General features: G+C 33.4%; 1 protein-coding gene and 1 long non-coding RNA gene across 2 annotated transcripts; both read left to right on the plus strand.

The window, feature by feature from the left end:
- Positions 1-86: 86 nt before the first annotated feature.
- On the plus strand, positions 87-13,712 carry LOC105330854 (DNA-directed RNA polymerases I, II, and III subunit RPABC3). Its single transcript, XM_011432780.4, has 4 exons — positions 87-379; positions 2,261-2,344; positions 3,529-3,703; positions 13,264-13,712. Exons 1-4 carry the CDS (start codon positions 307-309, stop codon positions 13,379-13,381), a joined length of 450 nt encoding a protein of 149 aa, XP_011431082.1. The 5' UTR covers positions 87-306; the 3' UTR covers positions 13,382-13,712.
- LOC136273040 (uncharacterized) lies at positions 8,977-9,293 on the plus strand. The gene is made up of 2 exons (XR_010711160.1): positions 8,977-9,124; positions 9,242-9,293. It is a non-coding gene; the product is annotated as an uncharacterized lncRNA (long non-coding RNA).
- Positions 13,713-21,404: the final 7,692 nt, after the last annotated feature.

Raw genomic sequence — 21,404 nt, forward strand, 5'->3', positions numbered from 1 at the left:
TATATTTTCCCGGCATTGCAACAGCAAGTTATGGCAGGAATACATTACCGCCCTTTACCAACTCTCTAATCATTGAAAAGCAAGATAAGTGTAGAAATGACCTAACTTCCTGTATCCTAATTAACATGCTATAAATTTTTCTAAAGTAGTGCCGATTACATGAAATAACAAGTAAATTCAAGACATATAGCGGATAAGATAACAGAAATATAAGTCGAGTGATAGGTCGATGAAATTCTAACACCAAGCACACAGCAAACCAACGTCGATAAACTGTGTAACAATTTATAGGCCAAATTTGGTAATATGGCGGGGGTGTTGTTCGAAGATATTTTTGACGTGAAGGATATTGATCCCGAAGGGAAAAAGTTTGATCGGGGTAAGTATATTTCACACTGGATGTCTGGTTACTATTATTTGATTTAAGTCAGGATCTAACGTACTTTTGCCGGTTCTGTCAAATATGGCGACCTCCTTGCATGACCCAGCATGACCGGGACAGTAATGTGATATTATCTGCAAAAGTCGCAAATCTTTACTTGTTTTATGCACGAAATCCACTGTCATGCGCATTTCTGCGATGCACTGTAATTAATTATTGGTAAGGTACGTCAGCTTTTTTAATTTTTAGTACAACATGTACCCGGTAAAATCGAAACATGTTTTGACAAGTCTAGCTGACAAACCTATGATTGGCTGTAAATGTTAAAAGGAGAATAAAACCCCCTGTAGACCTTGCTCGTCTTCAGTGAGAATGAAACACATCAGTATATTAAAGTATTCTATCAAGACTTGGGAGAGGATGGGAGAAGCAAATGTTATCTTTGATGGTGGTAAATGTGACACAGATCAGGATGAAAATGCACACTGCTTTCAATGGCTGATAGGGCCTGAATCATGGACACGGACTCTCGATGGAGTTTGACCTGATATATCATGTAAGGGCATGTCATTTTATACTTTTATCGTTTTAAAAGATAAGTAGAGATAAATGCAAACCCCATTAATTCATGTGGTTTTCCCAATTCATTTGTATGCAGGGATAATTCTATTTGTAGTACAGATAGTATGTTGAGTAATTAGGAAGTGCAAAAATGATTTTGTAAGTAGTGGTATGCTAGGTATGGCAGACAGGCTGCAGCATGTACACATCCACCCATTTATGAATTATGTGTCATATGGTTTCTTAAACTGTTAATAATGTATGTTATTAAGTATGCAAATAACTGCTCATATTTTGTATCGATAATTATTTTATTTGCGGATTATCGAGAAATGCTCAATAATTTATGTGTGAAAATAAGTATTGAAGGATACACATGTCAGTTCTTGTACACTGTTGCCTAGGACAAGATTACACAAACATCATACGCATAAGTTCTTCTGAGATAAGGAACTTCTCTTGCTAATTAACTTTCATATCAACCTGACATAATGCTATTTTATACAAAATAAAATCACATTTTAAGTGTAAAAAAGGATATTAATACAGAAAGGAAAAATAATGTATAATATCAGATTATTGATTTATTAGTCTTTAAGGTACTGAAGCAAATTTACATTTTTGCTACTTGATGTGGGTTTATATTTATGGAATTGGTAGAAGCGATAAAAGAATTACACCAACTTACACTGTCTTTCTGCAATAAAGGAAAATCAAACATTTCTTTCAGACATGAGTTTATGTGAACTTCAAGCAGATAAAAGAAAACTGTTTTGGTAATAATGCAACTGTTTTAACTAAGGTGTAATTATTAATCCCCATCTTTTTTTTAGATTTCTCTTCCATTAAACCATTTCCTCATGAGGTTTTAAAGCAAAATCTTTTTGTGAGGGGGGGGGGGGGGTGTATTATTAAAACTTTATATATCTACTAAGTAATGTGTCAACATGTATGGTAGGTAGAAAATTTCCAAGTTTAAGAGTCAGGAATAATAGCTCATCAGGGAGTGTTTGATTTGGCAGTGGTTCATAACGGCAAAGAAATAAGGACCAAAGTGAACTTATGTGCATACATTTAATGCTTCCTAAGAATATCATTTTATTGGCTAGCTTCCAAATAAATGCATTTGCTTTTTGAACGTATGTATTGAAAGACAGAAATTCATACAAAAGAATCAGTACATTGACATTTTGGATTTCAGGCATTAATTAAACTAGTAGTGAATATCTCTTTCACAGGTTCAAAGAATTCCGCTTGTCCACATAGGTTTTTTTTTTGGTGTGAATATCTATTGAAGTATTTATTATTTTGTTGTAGTATCCAGGCTGTTTTGTGAGTCAGAATCCTTCAAGATGGACCTGATACTCGATGTCAACACACAAATATACCCAGTAGACTTGGGTAAGTGTAGAATTTGACAATGTATCTGGGATATTGTAGAAGAGTGTCATAATTTATGCAGTGTTGCACCAGTTTATTAGATTAACATGCCTCATCTCTCCATTTGCTGAAATAGGATAAACTTACATGCTTGTACCTAAACACTAAACAGTCTAGAACTTAAAAGGGATGTAAGCCTAATTATCAATAAAGAAATATCCTAGTATTGCTTCCTGCTTGTGCACATTGTAAGTCTTGGTTGGGTTTATGGGGAAGACATACCGGTATGTGGTGATGGTAAGATATAGTTACTCAATGGATTTGTTTAATCCAATATTCTATTTTTTCTTCCTTCAACCTTTATATTTATACCTGGTTGATTCCAGTGGCATAAGTCGAAATAACCCAGGATTCCAACTGTTTTTGTGTGTTTCAATTTAAAGAAAACTTTAATATTTGATTACTTAGTTGTAGCGCAATTCTATTTACCGGTATATACATTCAATGAGCAAAGAATTCAAACAAGATTTTAAATCTATTTTTTATTATTCCATATTGATAGATTTTACAGAAAGCAAACAGATAAGAATATTCTTGCATGCAATGGGCATGTCATGTCTTGTAAGAGCAACCTTTCGTACAACATATTATCAGTATTGAATACCAGACAGTGCAGCTAGAGTTGACTTCTAAATTTCACTTTGCCGGCAGTGGGGAGTTTAAATACAAGTATTTACTTATGATTTATAATAATTTGCACAGGTAGAGCAGTGATAAGTTGAGACTTGTCTGTTGTGTGGCTTTACAGGTGTAGAATGGACAGACACACCTACCTTGCTGTACTATTTATTTTATCACAAGTCTGACCTTATCAACAGATTACTGTATACACTCAGACACAAGGGTCCAAATACACTTAGTACAAAGCAGAAAATCATTAAAAGTAACATGATTTTTGTTGGTACTCTGTTTTCAGCTAATGTGTTGATGAATTATAATTAAGTGTAGGGCTTCATGATCAACTGAATTTAGGAAAAAAAACAAATAAATCATATGCTTGATTTTTTAATGTCCTCTTGTAATTTGAGGAGGAATATTTGATGTATGAGCCAAGAATGTGAGTTATAATTAATGTGTCCCTATAGAAACAATGGTTTTGTTTACTGTGTGAAGGGCAAAAAAAAGAACTGTTGAATGTTTTACAGGAGACAAATTTCGTATGGTTCTTGCCAAGACGCTGAGGGAAGATGGGACCCCAGATGATGGTGAATATAACCCCACGGATACCGGTCCCTCACGCGCTGACAGCTTCGAGTACGTCATGCACGGAAAAGTGTACCGCATCGAAGGAGACGACACAGGTCCAGATTCTAGCCGACTGTAAGTGGTGACACAGTGTTTAATGTGTGCTCTAGTTAGCCTTCTCTCCCCCTCTCTCTATTAATCAATCTCCCCCTCCTCTGTATAATCAGTGGAAAAAATGGGACATGCCAAATACACTTGACCATGTAAAAAAAAATGGGAAAATTGAATTTTTAAGCAGTATTTTGCATGTCACCATAATTTCCCCCTTTGTAGAGTACCTGATAGATGTTTGTAGTTTTGTAGTGCGCCTCTTATTGTATACATGTACTTGGTATCATTGTCAGCATGAGCACAGAAGGATGGTTTTGATTGAGTGAGAGTGTGTAATTGAATGCATTTGTTTTTGGGTTTGTTTTTTTTGTGGGGATATATCGCTTATTAAGTAGAGGAATGTGTGTGACTAACAACTTTCTGATTATAAGACGGGGTTCATTGATTTTTACGTTTACATAAAAAGACCAATACCATAACCTGCAAAATTAAATTTTCCATTCTGTGGACTAATGGAGAAACTTTCCAGGGTGAATACTGCATGAAATAACCTGCAGAGTTTTGTTGGAAAAAATTGCTTCATTTCATACAGCAAGACTATACTTGCCTGTATGTGGGATTTTAATATTGACCCAGTAAGGTTAAAGGTTGGAGAGACGCAAAGAATGCTAGCTCTGTTGAACACTGTTATGAATAACTGTTTAAAAGTCTTGTTAATGACACAATCAAAAGTAGATTTAAATGTGAGAGAGAGAGAGAGAGAGAGAAAATTAGTCGTATTACTGAAAATTTCACAAGCAATTTTTGTTAAAGAATATACATATTCAAAGAGGATCTATAAATATGCATGCATGGGTTGTAAAAGGACCTGACTCAATAGAAGGAAAAAAAATCGATTTGTAAAGCCTGTTAAACAATTGATTGGATTGAACAGCCAAGTTAGGACTTGAATGAACACTTTGTGGGAAATACATACTTAGACACACACAATTTAAATGTTTAGCCTTGTAGTGCCGAGTGATATCAAACGTTAACTGGGGCATTCCACCGCCACCAACCCCGGCCAGGTATTTCATCCACCATTATTGCCAGGGCTTATTCAGTACTTTAGTTAATAATGAGAACCTATTAATGAATTTTCGGGAAAATGGCCTCAACACGTGTACACCATTTAGAGATGTACATACGACTGTTGTATAGAGAGAGATAAGGCCGGTGAATGTAGTTTTACATTCACCTGTTCTCGCTCATTCCCTCTCTCCCTTTCTCTCTCTCACCCACATTAATGTAAGTATGCACTGTCATTATCTTGTGAGAGGGTTCACAATTGAAAGGTAAGCAAGTAAGGGGGAGAATTACAGAGGTTGAAGTGAACCTTGGAAGGAATGTGAGGGGCAAATGTGATAAATGTTTTATGTCCACAAGGTGACTGGCTGTTCACAGACACTGTATCAGCAGGTGTGCCTGCCTTCATACCACAGCATGAAGTACAAAGCTAGATTATCACACAGAGAAATTATACTAGGTTTTTTTTTTAAAGATTTTTTTGCTTCCAGTCTAAGAATTCCCTATTTATAGAAAGGGAACTTTGTTCTCTAAAAATATAAGCAGTCTAGACCCACTGAAGCAGAAACTATTGTTAGAGAGGGAGAAAAAAAATACATATGTGATTGTTGATAAATTGCCAGCGAGCTGACATAAATTAGTAAGTAAAGGACTCAAGCTGTGGACAGTCTCTTTGCCTGTAATCTTAACATGAATAAAGATTCTTGAATGGGTAATTGAGCTATTTTTGGATCTTAATTTTGCTGACGAAACTTTAGAAACTGTTGAGCGCATTACGGGAGATATATTTTGGATGGTTCCCTTTATTGATGTCTAACCAAGGGATGTGGATCAGTGATTCAGATAAGTTTGGCAGTGCATAATGTTATGTAGATGCTGAGTTACAGAAGTGTTTTCGTCATCAGAGACCTAGTACGAAGTTACATCTGTTCGGTGCCTCTCTCTACAGCCAGGTTTTCTCTTCTTCTTTTTTTTTTTTATCCCAGGGTATTCAGTCACAATCTGAAAAAAAACCTGAAATACTTGACAATGTAGTCTGCCAGCAAGATCCTTTGTTACATAATATAGACTAGGGATAGTAAACAGGGGTCACATTTCTTTTCTTAGTAGGTTACTTTGGCATCTAGTTACCTCTTTCTGGTATACAGGGACTATTTTTACCTATGGTTTTCCCTATCACCAGGTATCAGGTTATGGAGGTTATACTTGCGATTTCTTCTTTGATATGAATAGCATGCTTATTTCTTCTTTCTGAGTGTGAATGGTTTTCCGTCGTATGCACCTATGTCTCTTGCAGTCAGTAACCTTTTTTCCTGGGCGGATTACTTGACAGTCCAGGGGACGATGACCTACGGATTATCCGGTATGCATGACTGGCGAAAAGAAAACCAGTTAAGCCAGAGAACAGCTTGTGGAGGGTAAGGTACCATTGTGTGTTTGTATAGGAATACACTATGAACACAGCTGGTGGTATCTTGTTCTCTGTGATGCTTTAGCTACTGCTGCTGCTGATGAGGATGATGTTGATTTGGTAAATTTTATGCACACTCTGCCAATCTCTGAGATTTGTGTGGTGGAAGGCAGTGCAGTGAAGGCAACTTGCCTGGTGTCCTATATTTCCAGAAGTTTCTTTTTTTATCACTGATACTCATATTCATTGATCTAAAGGTCAAGTTATTTCATATAGAAGTTGAAAGTTCCTGAATTTTTGGGTTCTGATATAGCTTTGGTGGCATGCAGACTGTGCATTTTGATCTGTCTTGTTGTGGTTTCATGTATATTGTGATTAATAATTAAAAATACACTGGCCGGCCCTCGAGGTGTTCTAATTTTAGTGCTTTAAGGGAAAAACAGAGTAGAATATTAGGAAAAAACCAGAATAGAAGCCAGGAAGAACTGAACGAAAGGGACTCTACTCATGTGGGTGAAGGTACCATTAGGTGTTCACATAATTAATGTTGTGAACACAGCTGGTGGTATCTTTTCTTCTGTGAGAGAATTCGGCAAAAACTTCTAGCATTGTTCCAAGTTTTCCAAGGTTTTGAAAGTCGAGGGGTAACATGCATGTTTGTGAATAAATTATGGCAGTTTAATTTGCCTAAACCTACTTGTTGTTCAAGTAGTAATATGTGGATCTGTCAATTGTCACCTGGTTTGGGAGAGTTTAGAGGGTTAATTCATAGGATAAGAATTTAAATTGCTCTTGGTTTACCAAGACTGAAAGAAGTTCTCCTGATTTCTTCTCTTAATGCTGAATTTCCATTCTCTGGGTGAATATTTAAAAAAAAATTCTGTGGTGTCATATCAATTTAAGAACTATTGATCTTTGGGTTTTTTTTCCTTCCCTGATCATTTAATTGTTTAATGGCAAGATATTTCAGTTTGATAATAAACGTACATTGTACATTTAAAATTTAAAATTCTTAATCTAAAAGATAACCATTAGCAACAAATCAAACAAAAAAGCAGGTGAATCAAGATCTACAGGATTACTGTTAATAAGTCAGTGGCCGGTAATTTAAATGCATTCATTCAGCACAAGAAATCTATATTGTTCTAAGCTGATAATATTTAAAATTAACATTGTCGAGAAAATTAGACTACGGGGCCTCCAAAGGCCTTCATTATTGACATGTCTACTGAGCCGTGACTGGTCCTGACTCAACATAATGAGAAACATGAACAAACTGAATAGTACAAGTTTAGGAGGGAAACTCGCAGTGGAGGGAAACATGTACCAGTGCTGTACTATGCCATTGTTAGTTAGGCAGCCAGCTGGAAACTTGTTAATTAACTGGGAGTACCTTCTTTTCTTCTGAATAGGACACTTAAACATGCACATGTATAAGACTTGTAAAGGGACAAAGATCATGTCCTGTACATATACATGATATATCTCCTCTAAATAGTGCTGATGCAGCAATTCAGATGACTACATAGGAACTGTAGTACATGTACATGAAGTCACTAGTATCATAAGACACAAAGTACATGTTTGTACTTGGTGATATTTAACAGTACATTGTCATTTATAATCAATTACTTCTTCGATTATCTAATTATTGCTTTCAAATTGTATGTTTTGTATAAATAGCTGGTAAATTAAAGATAAAATAGAAACTTGCGCCCAACAACAAACAAAACAAAAACATGAAAATGACTTGAACACATACAGCTTTAGTCAGTAGAGGGGGAAACAGTTTGTACTGTTGGATGTTGTATTCTTTTTTTCTATAGGTTTTTTTTCCTTCACAGATGTAGGAAATTAGTGTAATAAACAATATGATATAAATGCATGGGATTGTTCAATGGTCAGGTGGATGATAGGACTTCCCTATTCTCTCTCATACCTGTTTTAAAAGATTGACAAGCGCAGTAGATTTAGTTTCGGTATATTTATAAAACATATTTAGTATGTAGATAAAAGGAAAACTTGTACATGAGATTTTCCAGGAAAATCCACCCCGATCATAAGATTTTCATAAAATCGAGATTTTACTTCCTGGGTTAAATAAATAAAAAAATTTTGGATGAAGTGATTTCTGTTCTATATGTAATGGATTTATTAGTTTGATTTATGTGCAGTACCTAGACACAACATAAGTAGAACTCAACCCACTCATCTTCTACAGCAGGGGGGCATGATCAGACATGTCTGTAATTTGGCAGCATGTCATAAGTCCCTATTGCTGCATTGCCAAATTTCGAGTCACTCACATTACAGTTCTGTTCATTAAGAAGGAATAGTATCTTTTGTTTTGTTCACCTTTTATACACTACATTACAAAATCTTTTGTTAGGAATGTTACCGTGTTCAATATTTGCACATCAGCTATGTGAGAATTTAATGCTCAGGGCCCCTCTTTTGTGCACTCAATAAAGTTGTGATGAAAAATCAAAATGTTTACTTTCTATCTATCTTGTTCTTAAAATTCTTAAGGCTTGTAAACTCTTTAAAATGACATGAAAACATCTTATGCTAATGATGGAATTTTAAGCAGTTGACAAAGTTTCGTCAGCGATATATTTACACTGCCCTCCTTTTAAAAAACAGGAAAGTCAGATAAGTTTGTATGTAAGTACAACGTCAGCATATGAATCAGCCCTATTTTCATAACCAGCAGTGGCACATGATAACTCTCGGAGATTGTTTAACAGGGTTCAAATTTTTGGCTTCTTGACAATTTCTGCCTGTGATTGTGATAATTGTGTCGTCTCTTACACAGGTAAGTCTAGCGACATGTATGGATGGAAGGATTCTGTTAATTAATTACGGTAAATTCTGGCTTAGTAGACAGATAAATATTTATGGCAGATTTGACAGAGACTAAGGAATCTTATGACCCAGGATAGGGAAGGTTATGAATGGCCGATTTCTTGGTGGGTACATGTTTTGTGACCGTTCTGAATATTTAATATTTGCTAGGTCTCTTACAATAGAAGGTTCGTTTTCACAAAGTATGTGTCAAAGAAATCTAGTCTTTCATTTGTTCACAGTGGGAAAAAAAAAGTTATGTAGATTATTTATGAAGGAGGATTTAAAGGTGAGTTTACTTAAAGTTCCTTCTAAGAATGTGATTTGAAAAAAAGAAGTAGTAATTTAAAATAATTAAAGTTTGGGTTTTAACGCGGGTAAATGCTTGTCTATGCAAGTCTCCAAAACCAATAGCCATTAGTACACTCAGGTACTTAATCTTATGACTTGAATGTAACTCATTCATAAAATAAAATTTTAATTACCAGGTTTATGTTACGGAATATATAAAACAAAAGCTTTTTATAAATAGCCTAAAATAGATATAAGGACTACTTATCTCTTACAATTCTTTTCTAACTGCAAAATAAAATCTTGATTATCTAAAAGATGAAATATAATAAGTAGATCATGGCTGGCGATAAATGGTAACCGAGTTTATTAAATAAGAACAGAAGGAGGTAAGACGACAATAGAAAATTACAATGTAGACTGACGCTCCATGTGTCATGTGTCACGGGACAGAACTCAGGGGGGATGTGGAAAAAGAATCATCTTATAACCTCTGTGGGAGATCTTACAAGATAGTAACAAGCAGGGACTGATCTGCTAGAATTGAATTGTTCTGGCAACTGTAGATCAACAGTCAGATGCACTTCAGTAAGCATAAAGGGGCTGAATAGAAACAGGGTAGTCTACTTTAACAAAGAAACCTGTCCGCTCGGCCATTGTCTCGCCACACTATGTCATATTGTTTGTTTCAACTAATTTAAAATCATTATTCAAAGCTGGAAGTTTTAAATGTTGATTCAATCGACAATACCTGCCCGCAGTGTTGGTAATTCTTGAATAAAAATATTTTGCAGAAACTTGCGCAAGAAAGTATGCTTTTTAAAAACTCTCACATAAAGTCACGCTCCCCTATGGTATGTTATTAATTAGGACACTTAACCTTGACTTATTATTCATTTTCCTCATTTATTTGCTAAATATATTATGGAAAAGAACATACACTAGGTAAAAGGGAACAGGTTCAATATATATATATATGTCATATGATATTGTATCACATGGTCTGCACTCTGTCCAATAGCCTTGGTTGGGGTTCAATTCATGTACGTTTACAAATTTTCACGGAAAAATTGTTATGGATTTTTTTTCAGGTAAGAAAGAATATATACATGTTTTATGAAATCGAATTGAATTTGAAGTCTGAAGCTCTTTTTTTCACAAAAATGGATGAAGTGAAAGTAAGAATAACATGAAAATATATAAATATAATAGATTATTACTTTTAAAGGAATATAAACTTGCTACTGAAAAGAATAGAGAAAGATTAGTACAATTTATGAATTTTACATAGCTGATTAAAATGATTCATTATTTGATAAAAACTTTTATCTGGTTTAAAGTCTAAAAGATAACATATTGATAAGATGATTATTTCATAGAAAATGTAATGAAGGTGCAGTTTCATAATCATTTTGTAATAACTGCCTTGTGAAAGGGACAGGTTTGTATAGGGGGAAAAAGATGTGACTTATTTTTTCCTTTTTATCATAAATTATCATAGTAAATGTTTTCCTTTAGTCAATAACAATTACAGGAAGCCTAAAACATGACTATTAAGGTTTTAACTCAGCTCAGTTTCCTGTGAATATGCTAGTCTTGAATATGAGAGAGAGAGAGAGAGAGAGAGAGAGACTTTGATACTGCATGCTCTTGTATTGTAACTTCATGTTGAATGTTGATGTAGCTTTTCAATTATGATTGTGTGTTAAAAGTAGATTTGCATGCTTGATACTAGTATGTGTATAGAACCCAACTATGAGGAGATAATATTTAATAAAATTCACTTTCATTTTTCACTCCCTCATAGTTGGGTTTATTCACAAGTGGCCTTACTTTTCTGTTTGATCTCCATCAGTTATAATGTTTTAATTTGTCATCTGCTTAAAAATTAATAATTACATCTTGAGCTTTTTAGAATTGGCTTATTTCTTTCTTTATAACTTTTTGTTCTTTTATCTCCTGTTGTTTTAGTCTTGCTAGTGGATAAAAGAAGTGATAAAAATAATCATTGTGTTTATGTTTATCACGGCACTATCCTGAGTAACAAATAACTGCATGTATGACTAAATCCTCATATGACTCCGGAGATTTTGTCTGATTCTTCTGAACTCTTTAATAACCACATTTATGTACAATGTGTGTATGAGTTAAAAAAAAGTCTTGTGATCAGAAGAGTCATGCAAACTGTCCACCGGAATGTGAAGTTGTTCATATAGAAGGAAGAGAAAGGCAGGCCACATAGTTAAATCAATTTATGTAATGATAAAAAAAACTTAATTTGCACAAAATGAAATATATACTGGGCACCCATTTTTATTTGTAAAGTGTGAAAAAAACTGATTATCATAGAGCATATCAATTGTTTATGAAGTTGGAAGAAACCAAAAGGGAAAAATAATTTCTGCATAAATTGGGGGAAAACAGTAACTGTGTTTCACTGGTCAGTACCAGATGTGCATTGTGCATCCGTAGTAGTAGTGTAAATGCATAATCTGGTATGTGACCGGCCGATGCGCTCTCATCCTAACCTTCACCTTGACCTCTGACCTTCACCTGTAACCTTGCCAGAACCAGTTTGCATGAAGACACTAACTTTTCTTATTATAATCTTATCAACCTGTTCTTGAACTGTATACAGTATGCTAGTGATAGTGTAAAATGTTTGAATGTTTGTGTATAAAAAATGCTTTTTTTTCTAATAATTGTTTTGCTACTGTGCAGCTGATTTAAACTCATTGTAAATGCTGCGAGTGAAACTGAATTATGGTGACTAATACATTTTGCTTGTTATAACATTATATTTACTATATTATATGAAATGTACCATACATTTTGCACGAGAATAGGATAAACTGTATTTCTTGAGCTGAGTTAAACCTGTATGTATTTATTTTAAGTAATATGATGTAAAAGGGAAATATTTTTTGAAAGAAGGAACACATTTACGTAATTTTAAAACTTACAAAAATTTAAAATAAACAAAGCTGAATTCACTGTCATTTTCACTCATTTCGATCCTCACGTCAGGTGCATTGATCCATCTATCCATACATCCATCCATGCTATTTGTCCCTAGCAAACTCTCTCAAAATGCATATTCATTGCTAAGGTCCGCAAATTTTTGGACAAACTTATGATGGTGTGTTTTTGTGGCAGTGTGGTTAGCTGGTTGTTATGACAACGTAGAACCCACAACCACTATTCACACTTCCTTGAAACCATACTTTGTTTCGGCCCGTTTTTTATTTGGTTTAGCTGGTTATCTGCTCTTTGGGATTTATCGTTTCTTGTATAGCAAAAGAGCTTTTCATAAAGAATCATTTTCATAAAAAGGCCAAGTAATGGATGTATGGATGATTTGATGGATGTGTTTTAAAAAAAAAAAGAAATAACCTTTTTTTAAACTCTGACCTTTACTACACATCTCTCTACTTCATTCATACATTCATGATTTCATCCACCATACAACACAGCATAGACATTTACTTGAGACACATAGCTGGATATATAAAAATAATTAAAAAAAAGTTTCATTGGTTAAAGTTATTATATAACACACATTCAAAAAAGTAGGCAGGCAATGGAGGAAATCTGAGACGGATTTTTTGCATGTACGCTTTTCATTCTGCACAGTGGCTGTAATGTTGAAGGTTTCATCAATGTTGTATCAAGTTATCTTCCATTGTGCTTTGTAGACGTTTTGCTGCATGACTTTACCCTTGGAATGAGTATATAGTTGTCCCAGTGCATGTTGTTCATTTAACATTAAAACCATTAAATCTAGTCTGCTTTGCTCCGTCATTAATCACACCAACTCTTCTGTATCATGTTCATGTAATTATGAAACAAGAGTCTTGTTAACTCTATTAATTGATGATCAAATTTCAAAGTAAAGAATCTTTTCTTTCAAGTGTCGCGCATTTTTTGCTTTGGACTGAATATCTAACCTATCTTCCTTTTTTATGATTGACAGGGCGGCGTACGTGTCGTATGGTGGCCTCCTGATGAGACTACAAGGGGATGCCAACAACCTGCACGGATTCGAAGTGGATTCCTTCGTTTATCTTCTCATAAAGAAACTAGCTTTCTGATTGTTTGAAATTTTGTTTAAAAAATCCAACGTTATAATTTCTCTGATCTCGGGTCCCCCTATTTGCGGGCAATCTCATTCAAATGTCAGGGGCCATAAGCAAGAGATGATTAAGAAATGGTACAGTAAGTGACCATGAGGTGTGACTCATTGATACCAACCATTTGTGTTCAGTCTTCTACATCTTGTACATGTATGATAGACAATTGCAGTGGGTATATTTCTGAGTAATTTCCCACTGTCATATTTTTTATATAATTGTTGAATGTGAACTTTTATGTGCCGGTATTGTGTTACTGAATGACAAATATCAATAAAGCAACAAAACTATTTCCTGAAGTTATTTTGATTTTAAAGAGTACATATATGATGAATATAAAACATACGTAAATAGCTCAGGGTTAATATATTCAGGGATATTTTCCTTTGTGGGGGTTGGGGGTTGAAAGGAGATCCTTGTTTCATAAGAATAAGAGGGATGGGGGGGGGGGGTCCATCTAGACCCTCTCAACACACCCTCCTTGATTTGCATATTGAGCTGGTATGAAGCAAATTGTTTTGTTCTTTATATCTGAAAATTGGTAGACATCACGAACAAGGAAAAATATATGTCGATCGATCTCTATCAATAGTACATCTGAAGCTGACATTGAAAACAACCTAAATGAATTGGTCTGCATTTATCAAAAGCCATATTTGTTACAGCTAGAGTTACTGCCCCATGAGTTACATTATCTGTGTCAAGTTGGATATGAAATGGACTTTGATTACATCATCCCATACTTTCTATTGATAAAAAATTTAACCTTTGCAAGATTTTTATTTACATGGAAAATATTGATGGCTCACTTTACTACTGCTGTTGACAATAAAATGAATGCCGCTTTTAAATCAAAATGTTATGGACAGTGTTGTTTTGAGCCAAGTTTAAACAAGTAAATAAATGTAATCGGGAGACTTCAAAAGGCCAGTAAATAAAGTATGTGTATAGATGTCAGAGTAAGCAGATCTGATTGACAAATTGAGATTAAAAAATTTATAATGGCTAACAGGTAATTTAAACGAATTGAGCTTTTAAAAAATACATATTTGAAATGTTCTGATTGACGACATAAAGAAATGCATGAGGCAATACATATAGATAGATATGTCAATATCATATGAATAATGTTATTGAAAGAGTATGAATTGATATAAGTTCGATGAGTGTATTCAGAATGTATAATTTCCAGTTTTGAGGATTTTTTAAGGAAGGTATTACATTGGAAGCAAGAATCGGCAAATATATCGCCAATTTAAGCTCGATCTTTAATCTTGTAAAGAAAATTCTGTTGCGAGAAAAAAACTTTCTGATGCTTTTATTTTAGGAACAAAGAATGTTCAAATGAAAAATAGTCAAATAGATATGATTCATAACTTGGGCGCAGCCACTGTTTCAAGCCACGGTCCGGAGTCCGCATAGCTCTGTCCAGATGTATGGGAGAGGATCGTACATATTGGTCGTGGTTTGAGACGATGAGGCACACCGCTCAGACCCAAAGCAACCTAGAACTCATAATATGTTATTTATCATGACGTTGTTTAAAGTAGATTTCGTGAAGACCATTTTTCAAAAATTGTCAAAATCTGAAAATTTACCATTTTGTGACACGTTCAGTCAAGCTCATGCTTGTCAACTTTGTACCTTGCAATTAAGTGTGCCAAATCAAAGGTAGAATTGAAGTTGAATTTAATTCGGTATTTCTATATAATAGTCAATTGAAATTAAGTGAATAAATAATTTTTAAAATCTTTTAAATGAGTGACTAGATATATTACATAGAGCTTAAAACATCGCGCGAGTTTATCCTGGCATAATGAATTTTATTGTAGTGCTATCTCAGTGGAATAATATGATAACTATCATAATTCAGTTTATTTTTATCCATGAGTAATATATTGACGCCGGATGTACGTGTATATCAATAATACATCGGATATACATTTATTTTGCATGTTTAGACAAGCATGAAAGCTCCTGATTCTTATTTCACATGCATTTATTCTAAATGATTTGATTAAATATGTAATTATGTGTTGTACTATAAAGAATGCTGTAAATTCGACAGTCTCGAGTATATATTTGGAATGCTTTGTAGTAGCTATTTACAATCTGGACGTGCATCCTTCAAACCGAAACTAAGAATGTTTATTGAGTATATCTTTGTAAAATTTAGCCCCATGAACTGAGTAATCGTTTCGTATAGAGTATTCACCATACACACACTGTTGAATTAATTATGCTACATAATTGAGGTACACATACATTATAGACACAGTGTAACAGTAAGCTGTCACTGAAAATAGTTTCAAGTTAGAACACATTTCATTGGATTTATTAAGCAAAACAACAACATTGCTTGCAAAATAAATAATAATAAAACAGAAGTCAATTTTTAATCATAAGAAACTATGTTGCATTTTACTGTATTTAATTCAAGACTACTAGTATTTCAAAAGTCTTGTTAGTACTTTACATTTGCTAGTACATGTATTTAACGTGGGGCTGAAATTTCACTTTAAAGTTGCCGTTATCCTATGCAACAAAAAAAAATCAATTACTTCTTGTGCTCAAAACAATAAGATTAATACTATAACTAAAACATAGAGAAAAAAACAATTACCATTACTTCGCCTTATAGACGGAACAAACATTACTAGTATATTTTAATCTATGAATCAGGTATTACAGATATAAATCTTTATAGCTTTGGTAATATTACATAGTAGATTAATTGATCAAGATTACTTGTTTATTTAGGGAATTTCCCTGTGCGTTCCTACTTACAAATTAAAAGAACTATTTCAAAACTTGTACACATGCTATTGTGTAATTAAATACGGCACTATGACATTCTTCTTAATCATTGATCTATTATATAAGATCTTGATATTACCAGATTTATTAAATAATTCTTAAAAAAAAAAAAGAATTTTATGTGTAATGATATTAGTACAATGATAATTGGTTTCCAATGATCTGTTCATGCCCAAACCACTTTAACAATAGTTTTATTGTATTTTTCTAATAAATTTCTTTAATCTTTAATAAGAGAAAAGTATATTAAAAAATACTACTCCCGAAAATCAAGTGTCTATCAAGGTATACAGTTACTATCCACCTCTAATACTAAATAACTGTGTTATTTAGGTAAATATTTATATTATGCAAACAAGCATCGAACTCTTGATGTGAATAATCAAAATTTATTATGCACACTTTGTATGTCTTACTGTTTTTAATATGTATATGTTCACATGTATAGCATATGAGATATTTGTCTCTTGGAATAAAGAACTTGAACTTGGAAAATTATAAATGAACAAACTATAACCATTGCATGTAAATACTATATGAATGGAAAATATATCTAGAGCTTCTTGTTCAATGCTTTTTTTTTTTTTTTTTTTAAATCCCTTGATTTTTATATATATATATATAAAGAAACTTACTCACGTCTCTCTCTCTTATTTTTAGTACAACAAAACAAGTCAAGTCATTTTGCAATAATAATAATAAGCACAATTGGACTTTTTCCTGTTATTACAGTTTGTATTACGTATACTACATGAATCAGCCACCTATGATACTTTCAGTTTGTGTATGAATAAGAGGGTTCTCCGTAATTTCAAGTTTACCGAGCCGCAAAACTTGTAGATACTTCTATATTACTACCTGACGGGCAAAGGCAAGAAGGCTAGTCTGGGTGCTCAACAAAATACCCATGAGATCTTCCATAAACTTATAAATATATTTTTGTCCAGAAACTAAAAAATTCCAAACCAAATATTTTGGCTTTAACATATTTCTGTATCTTTATACAAAACTTTTCGTCTAAAGGGGGTAAGTATATTCTAAAATTGGCCACGACCATCAAGTCCTCTTAACGTGACATGGTCACGATTGAACGGGACATGGTCATGATTGAACGGGACATGGCCACGATTGAACGGGACATGACCACGATCAGTCGTTGAGTTAAAGGCAAGATACAGGGCTCAATTCTTTTTCATGTAAACAAGGCTCGTTACCTGTTTTTGTTTACATATGTTTAATACAATTTATACAAGTAAAAAATCTTTTTCAAGCTGATTTGTCTATCCTTTTATTCATTATAAGCTCAATAAACAGTTCCTTACGTTTAACACATTTATTTTAGGTCTAAAACTGGAATTTTCACTTCAACATTTAAAATGTAAACAAAAGCTTTCTTTATGTTGGGAAAATATCTTACATGACGTCAAGGTGCATGTGAGATATTTCCCAACATTTACATTATCATTGCAAAAAATTATAAGCTCTGTACCTTGCTTATAACATAACGAATGACACTCAAATGTTGGTTGTCTATTAACAATTCCCGACCGAAACAATGTAAACATTAAAATCGGTAAAATAATTTTTGACCAAAATCGTGACCATGCTCTTTTAAAGTGAATTTAAAATAGTACGGTTACTTGTAGTTCAAACAGTAAAATTGCCTTTCACAACACATAAAGTAACATTACGCATTAGTTTTTATTCAATTCAATTTATATCGGTTTTCCTGTCATTGTGGCGATACGTAACACTATGGTTTGTTAAAAAACCAATCATGGAACGTAACTACGTAAAACTATAAAGTAATTAGTCCAATACCATTCCCCATTTAAACAATTTACAGATCCTTTCCTTGTGTACTTTTTTCGTTCTAAAGAGCTAGAGCCACGAAGCATCAAAAAATGCCCTATCATTAAAAATTACCATATTTTGGTAAAATATAGGGTAGGATCTTAGCTTTTCATAACTCTTTTTCTTTTTTCGATATCTATCATACTTTGTTAGAAACGGGGTTTACCATAAGGCATTGTTTTGATGAAAAATGTAGAACAGACGTCATTTTTGTTAAGTAACGTCATGAAATGATAAATCTACGTATGACTTGAATCTAATAAAATAAACAAAAAAACATAAATAAAATTATCATGTAGACATTATAATTAATTTATGAAAATAAATTTATTGATGAAAATAGCATGAAAAGCTTATTTACAATATAGTTTAAAACATATTACAGGGACTAGTGCTGAAGGTCAATATAACGGCGGTACATTTATATATGTCAGTGTCTTAAAAGTTCTTTTTTCTGCAATTTGAAACTGCATGAAGTAATGCTGATGATGCGCAATGTATAACTGAGGATTAATCATTGAATTCTACCAATGTAATCACAAATTATTAAAAATAAATATATAAATATGTCAGAGATGCGGTAATTGAATTTAATAGAGATATATGTTATCTCGAATTTTGATGCATTTCTGTAACAGTCTGTGTACATTATTCTACATGATTATTTTACTTGTTTCAAGGCTTCGATATTTTCACCCAATCATGGCGCTTTACAGCAGTTAGATGCCAGGGTTCAGTTCTTTGAAATGATTTATTTTCCCAGTTTCCCGTGGGCTCACCGTGCGTTCATGTGCGCTCTCCGCTCCGCTCCATTCCCGCTCATCGTGCACAAATCGCCCACCGTGCGTTCACAAAGATTTCGCCTTGCATGCGCTCACTGCGTTTGTTCAGTGTTCACTTATTATTTAGTCAGATAATATTATATTCAGGCTTATAACAATACAAACATATAGTTTATTGTTATTATTTCCCGATTACCAACGAAACACAATGATATCAAGAAGCTCTCTAATATATCGGACTGTCACAAGTAAAATTTTTGACTGCTGGAACAAAGGAATGACATTACAGCAGTGTTTTAATTTTTATTAATTAAATGAAAAAAGAATATCGATTTCTTTAAAAATATTCTTATGAGTTAATAATTCCTTATAAATGCCATAATGTCTATTCATTTACATTTCAATTTTTCTAGTGATATTCATGTCCTTTGAGAATTGTTACAAGTGATAAGCTATCCGTAAATGTCTTGAGAATTAAGATCATATTTCAGAGAGAGAGAGAGAGAGAGAGATAGAGAGAGAGAGAGAATGTGGGTTTATTATTTCGGAGCGAAGATAGGTTAAAATGAACATTTTTATTTAAAACATCAAGCAGTAGCACATAAATAATGTTGTAAAATTGTCTTGAAAAGTCGAGTTCATAGCAAGCCTGTAGAATTTGTGTTATCATATCTATAAATATGTAGTGAACTCGGCCGTAAATCGATTTTTTCAGAGGGTAGGGAAGGGGGGGGGGTTGAATGGAAACAAATACTGTTTTAAATCTCTCTGTACTCATCGTTGTTTTGTTTTTTTTAAAGAAAGGGCCCGGCAATCTGATTTTTTTTTCTATATTCCATACAAGAAAAACTTTAATTAGATTTAATACGCATAAAATAATCAAAAATGATTTCAATCGAGAATTTTATAGGCAAAAGTAAGTCACCGATGTACACACATTTAGGGTGATTTTTTATTTTATTGGACAAATTATCAACAAAGACATCGCAATTAGGATTAGACTTCTATACATGTATAAAGCACATGCTGATAATGTATTCTAAGCTGTGTATACCAAAAGCCGTCGTCATCGAAACGGACACAATCGATCTTTTAAGAAAGGAGTGTAACTGCATGTAACAGTTCACCGGAAATACATTGACCACGCGACAAATCGACACTGATCAACAGGTGGCTGATAAAGAAAAGACGTACATGCATTTGCAAAAATTTTTTATGCAAGGGACGATTGGCTTAATATTCAATTACAGCTGTACTTAGGAATTAAATAATCAAGTTTTTTGACGGAATGAATTAAATATATCATATATGTACATGTTTTCATGTGATGTCGACTGTCTTTCTCCCGCGGTATTCAGGAACACGTACTTGTGTGAAAAAAATCGCTTGCATCTTTCCTTTCGTTTAATGCATTTCACCGTTTGACAAAAAACCCACAACTAGCTAAGTATACATGCTATCGCTTATTCTACGTAAAGGTATAGGAATATATATTGACTTACATACGTACAATGTTAACTTTGCCAATCAATTTTTTTTCTGTTTATAGCAATGTTCATGTGTCTCATATTCTACTGCAATTGAATAATACCGTGGTACATAGAAATAATGCTTTTTAAAAATGCATACTTTACTGGTCAATTCTATTGGCAAAATACTGAAAGAACTCAAGATTCCATGTACAGATTCAACTGACGTCGCAAACGTCAAACTATGACGTCATTGATGATGCACGATGTAAGCATGAATACACAGTATAAAATTACTAGATAAAACATGTTAAAGTTCAGTTTATATGCATTTCTTCCTCAAATATTTAATAAAATGATGATTTTGGAAATAATCACAAATAATTCTTTATCATTATTAATTAAATTCTGCTATTTCAATAAAAAGGAAGCAAATAATTACCCTAAAATAGAGTGGTCAGTGTTATTTTCTGTTATTTAAATTTTCAAAATTTGTAAAATACACATTGGCCACACTTGAGTACCTCTACGAAATTTTGCAGGTGGAAGCATTTGTGCAATATCTCTCAGTTTTAAAAGTTTCAAAGAGGTACTCAAGTGTGGCCACATTCAAATTTGGGAAATACTGCAGTAAAATCTACAATTTTCAGCTATTTTTAACGACCATAGTATGTTTGATGATGCGCATGTGCTAAACGGTGGGGCCGAAGTGGAAAAATTTCATATGCATAGAAGCAGAATATTGTGCCCTACATTATAAGTAATTACAATTTGTATTGTTTCAAACTTGAGTTTTGTGAAAATTTTAAGGCACATTTTGATGTTTCGTGGCTCTAGCTCTTTCATAATATATTTTATCATAAGTGACCGTGGAACATTTACCTTATATGATGAACCACGTTAACTTATTATCAATATAAATTTACATGATATTTTTCTTTTCGTTACATCAATTTATTGCTGGCTTTTGTTGCTCAGCTGAGCAAAGTGGTCCCTGGGCCTCTTCTTTTTAAACAGTCTGAGGAGGCGATTTTAGAGTAGATTCTTCCAAAGAAAATACAG

This window comes from Magallana gigas, chromosome 2, assembly GCF_963853765.1.
Source record: "Magallana gigas chromosome 2, xbMagGiga1.1, whole genome shotgun sequence".
Lineage (NCBI taxonomy): Eukaryota > Metazoa > Mollusca > Bivalvia > Ostreida > Ostreidae > Magallana > Magallana gigas.

Bases quoted from the DNA above. Each gene is read 5' to 3' on its own strand.
- LOC105330854 (XM_011432780.4), top strand. From the start codon at position 307: ATGGCGGGGGTGTTGTTCGAAGATATTTTTGACGTGAAGGATATTGAT. The intron at 380-2,260 runs GTAAGTATATTT...ATTTTGTTGTAG, and splicing joins AGGGAAAAAGTTTGATCGGG to TATCCAGGCTGTTTTGTGAG. The intron at 2,345-3,528 runs GTAAGTGTAGAA...AATGTTTTACAG, and splicing joins AATATACCCAGTAGACTTGG to GAGACAAATTTCGTATGGTT.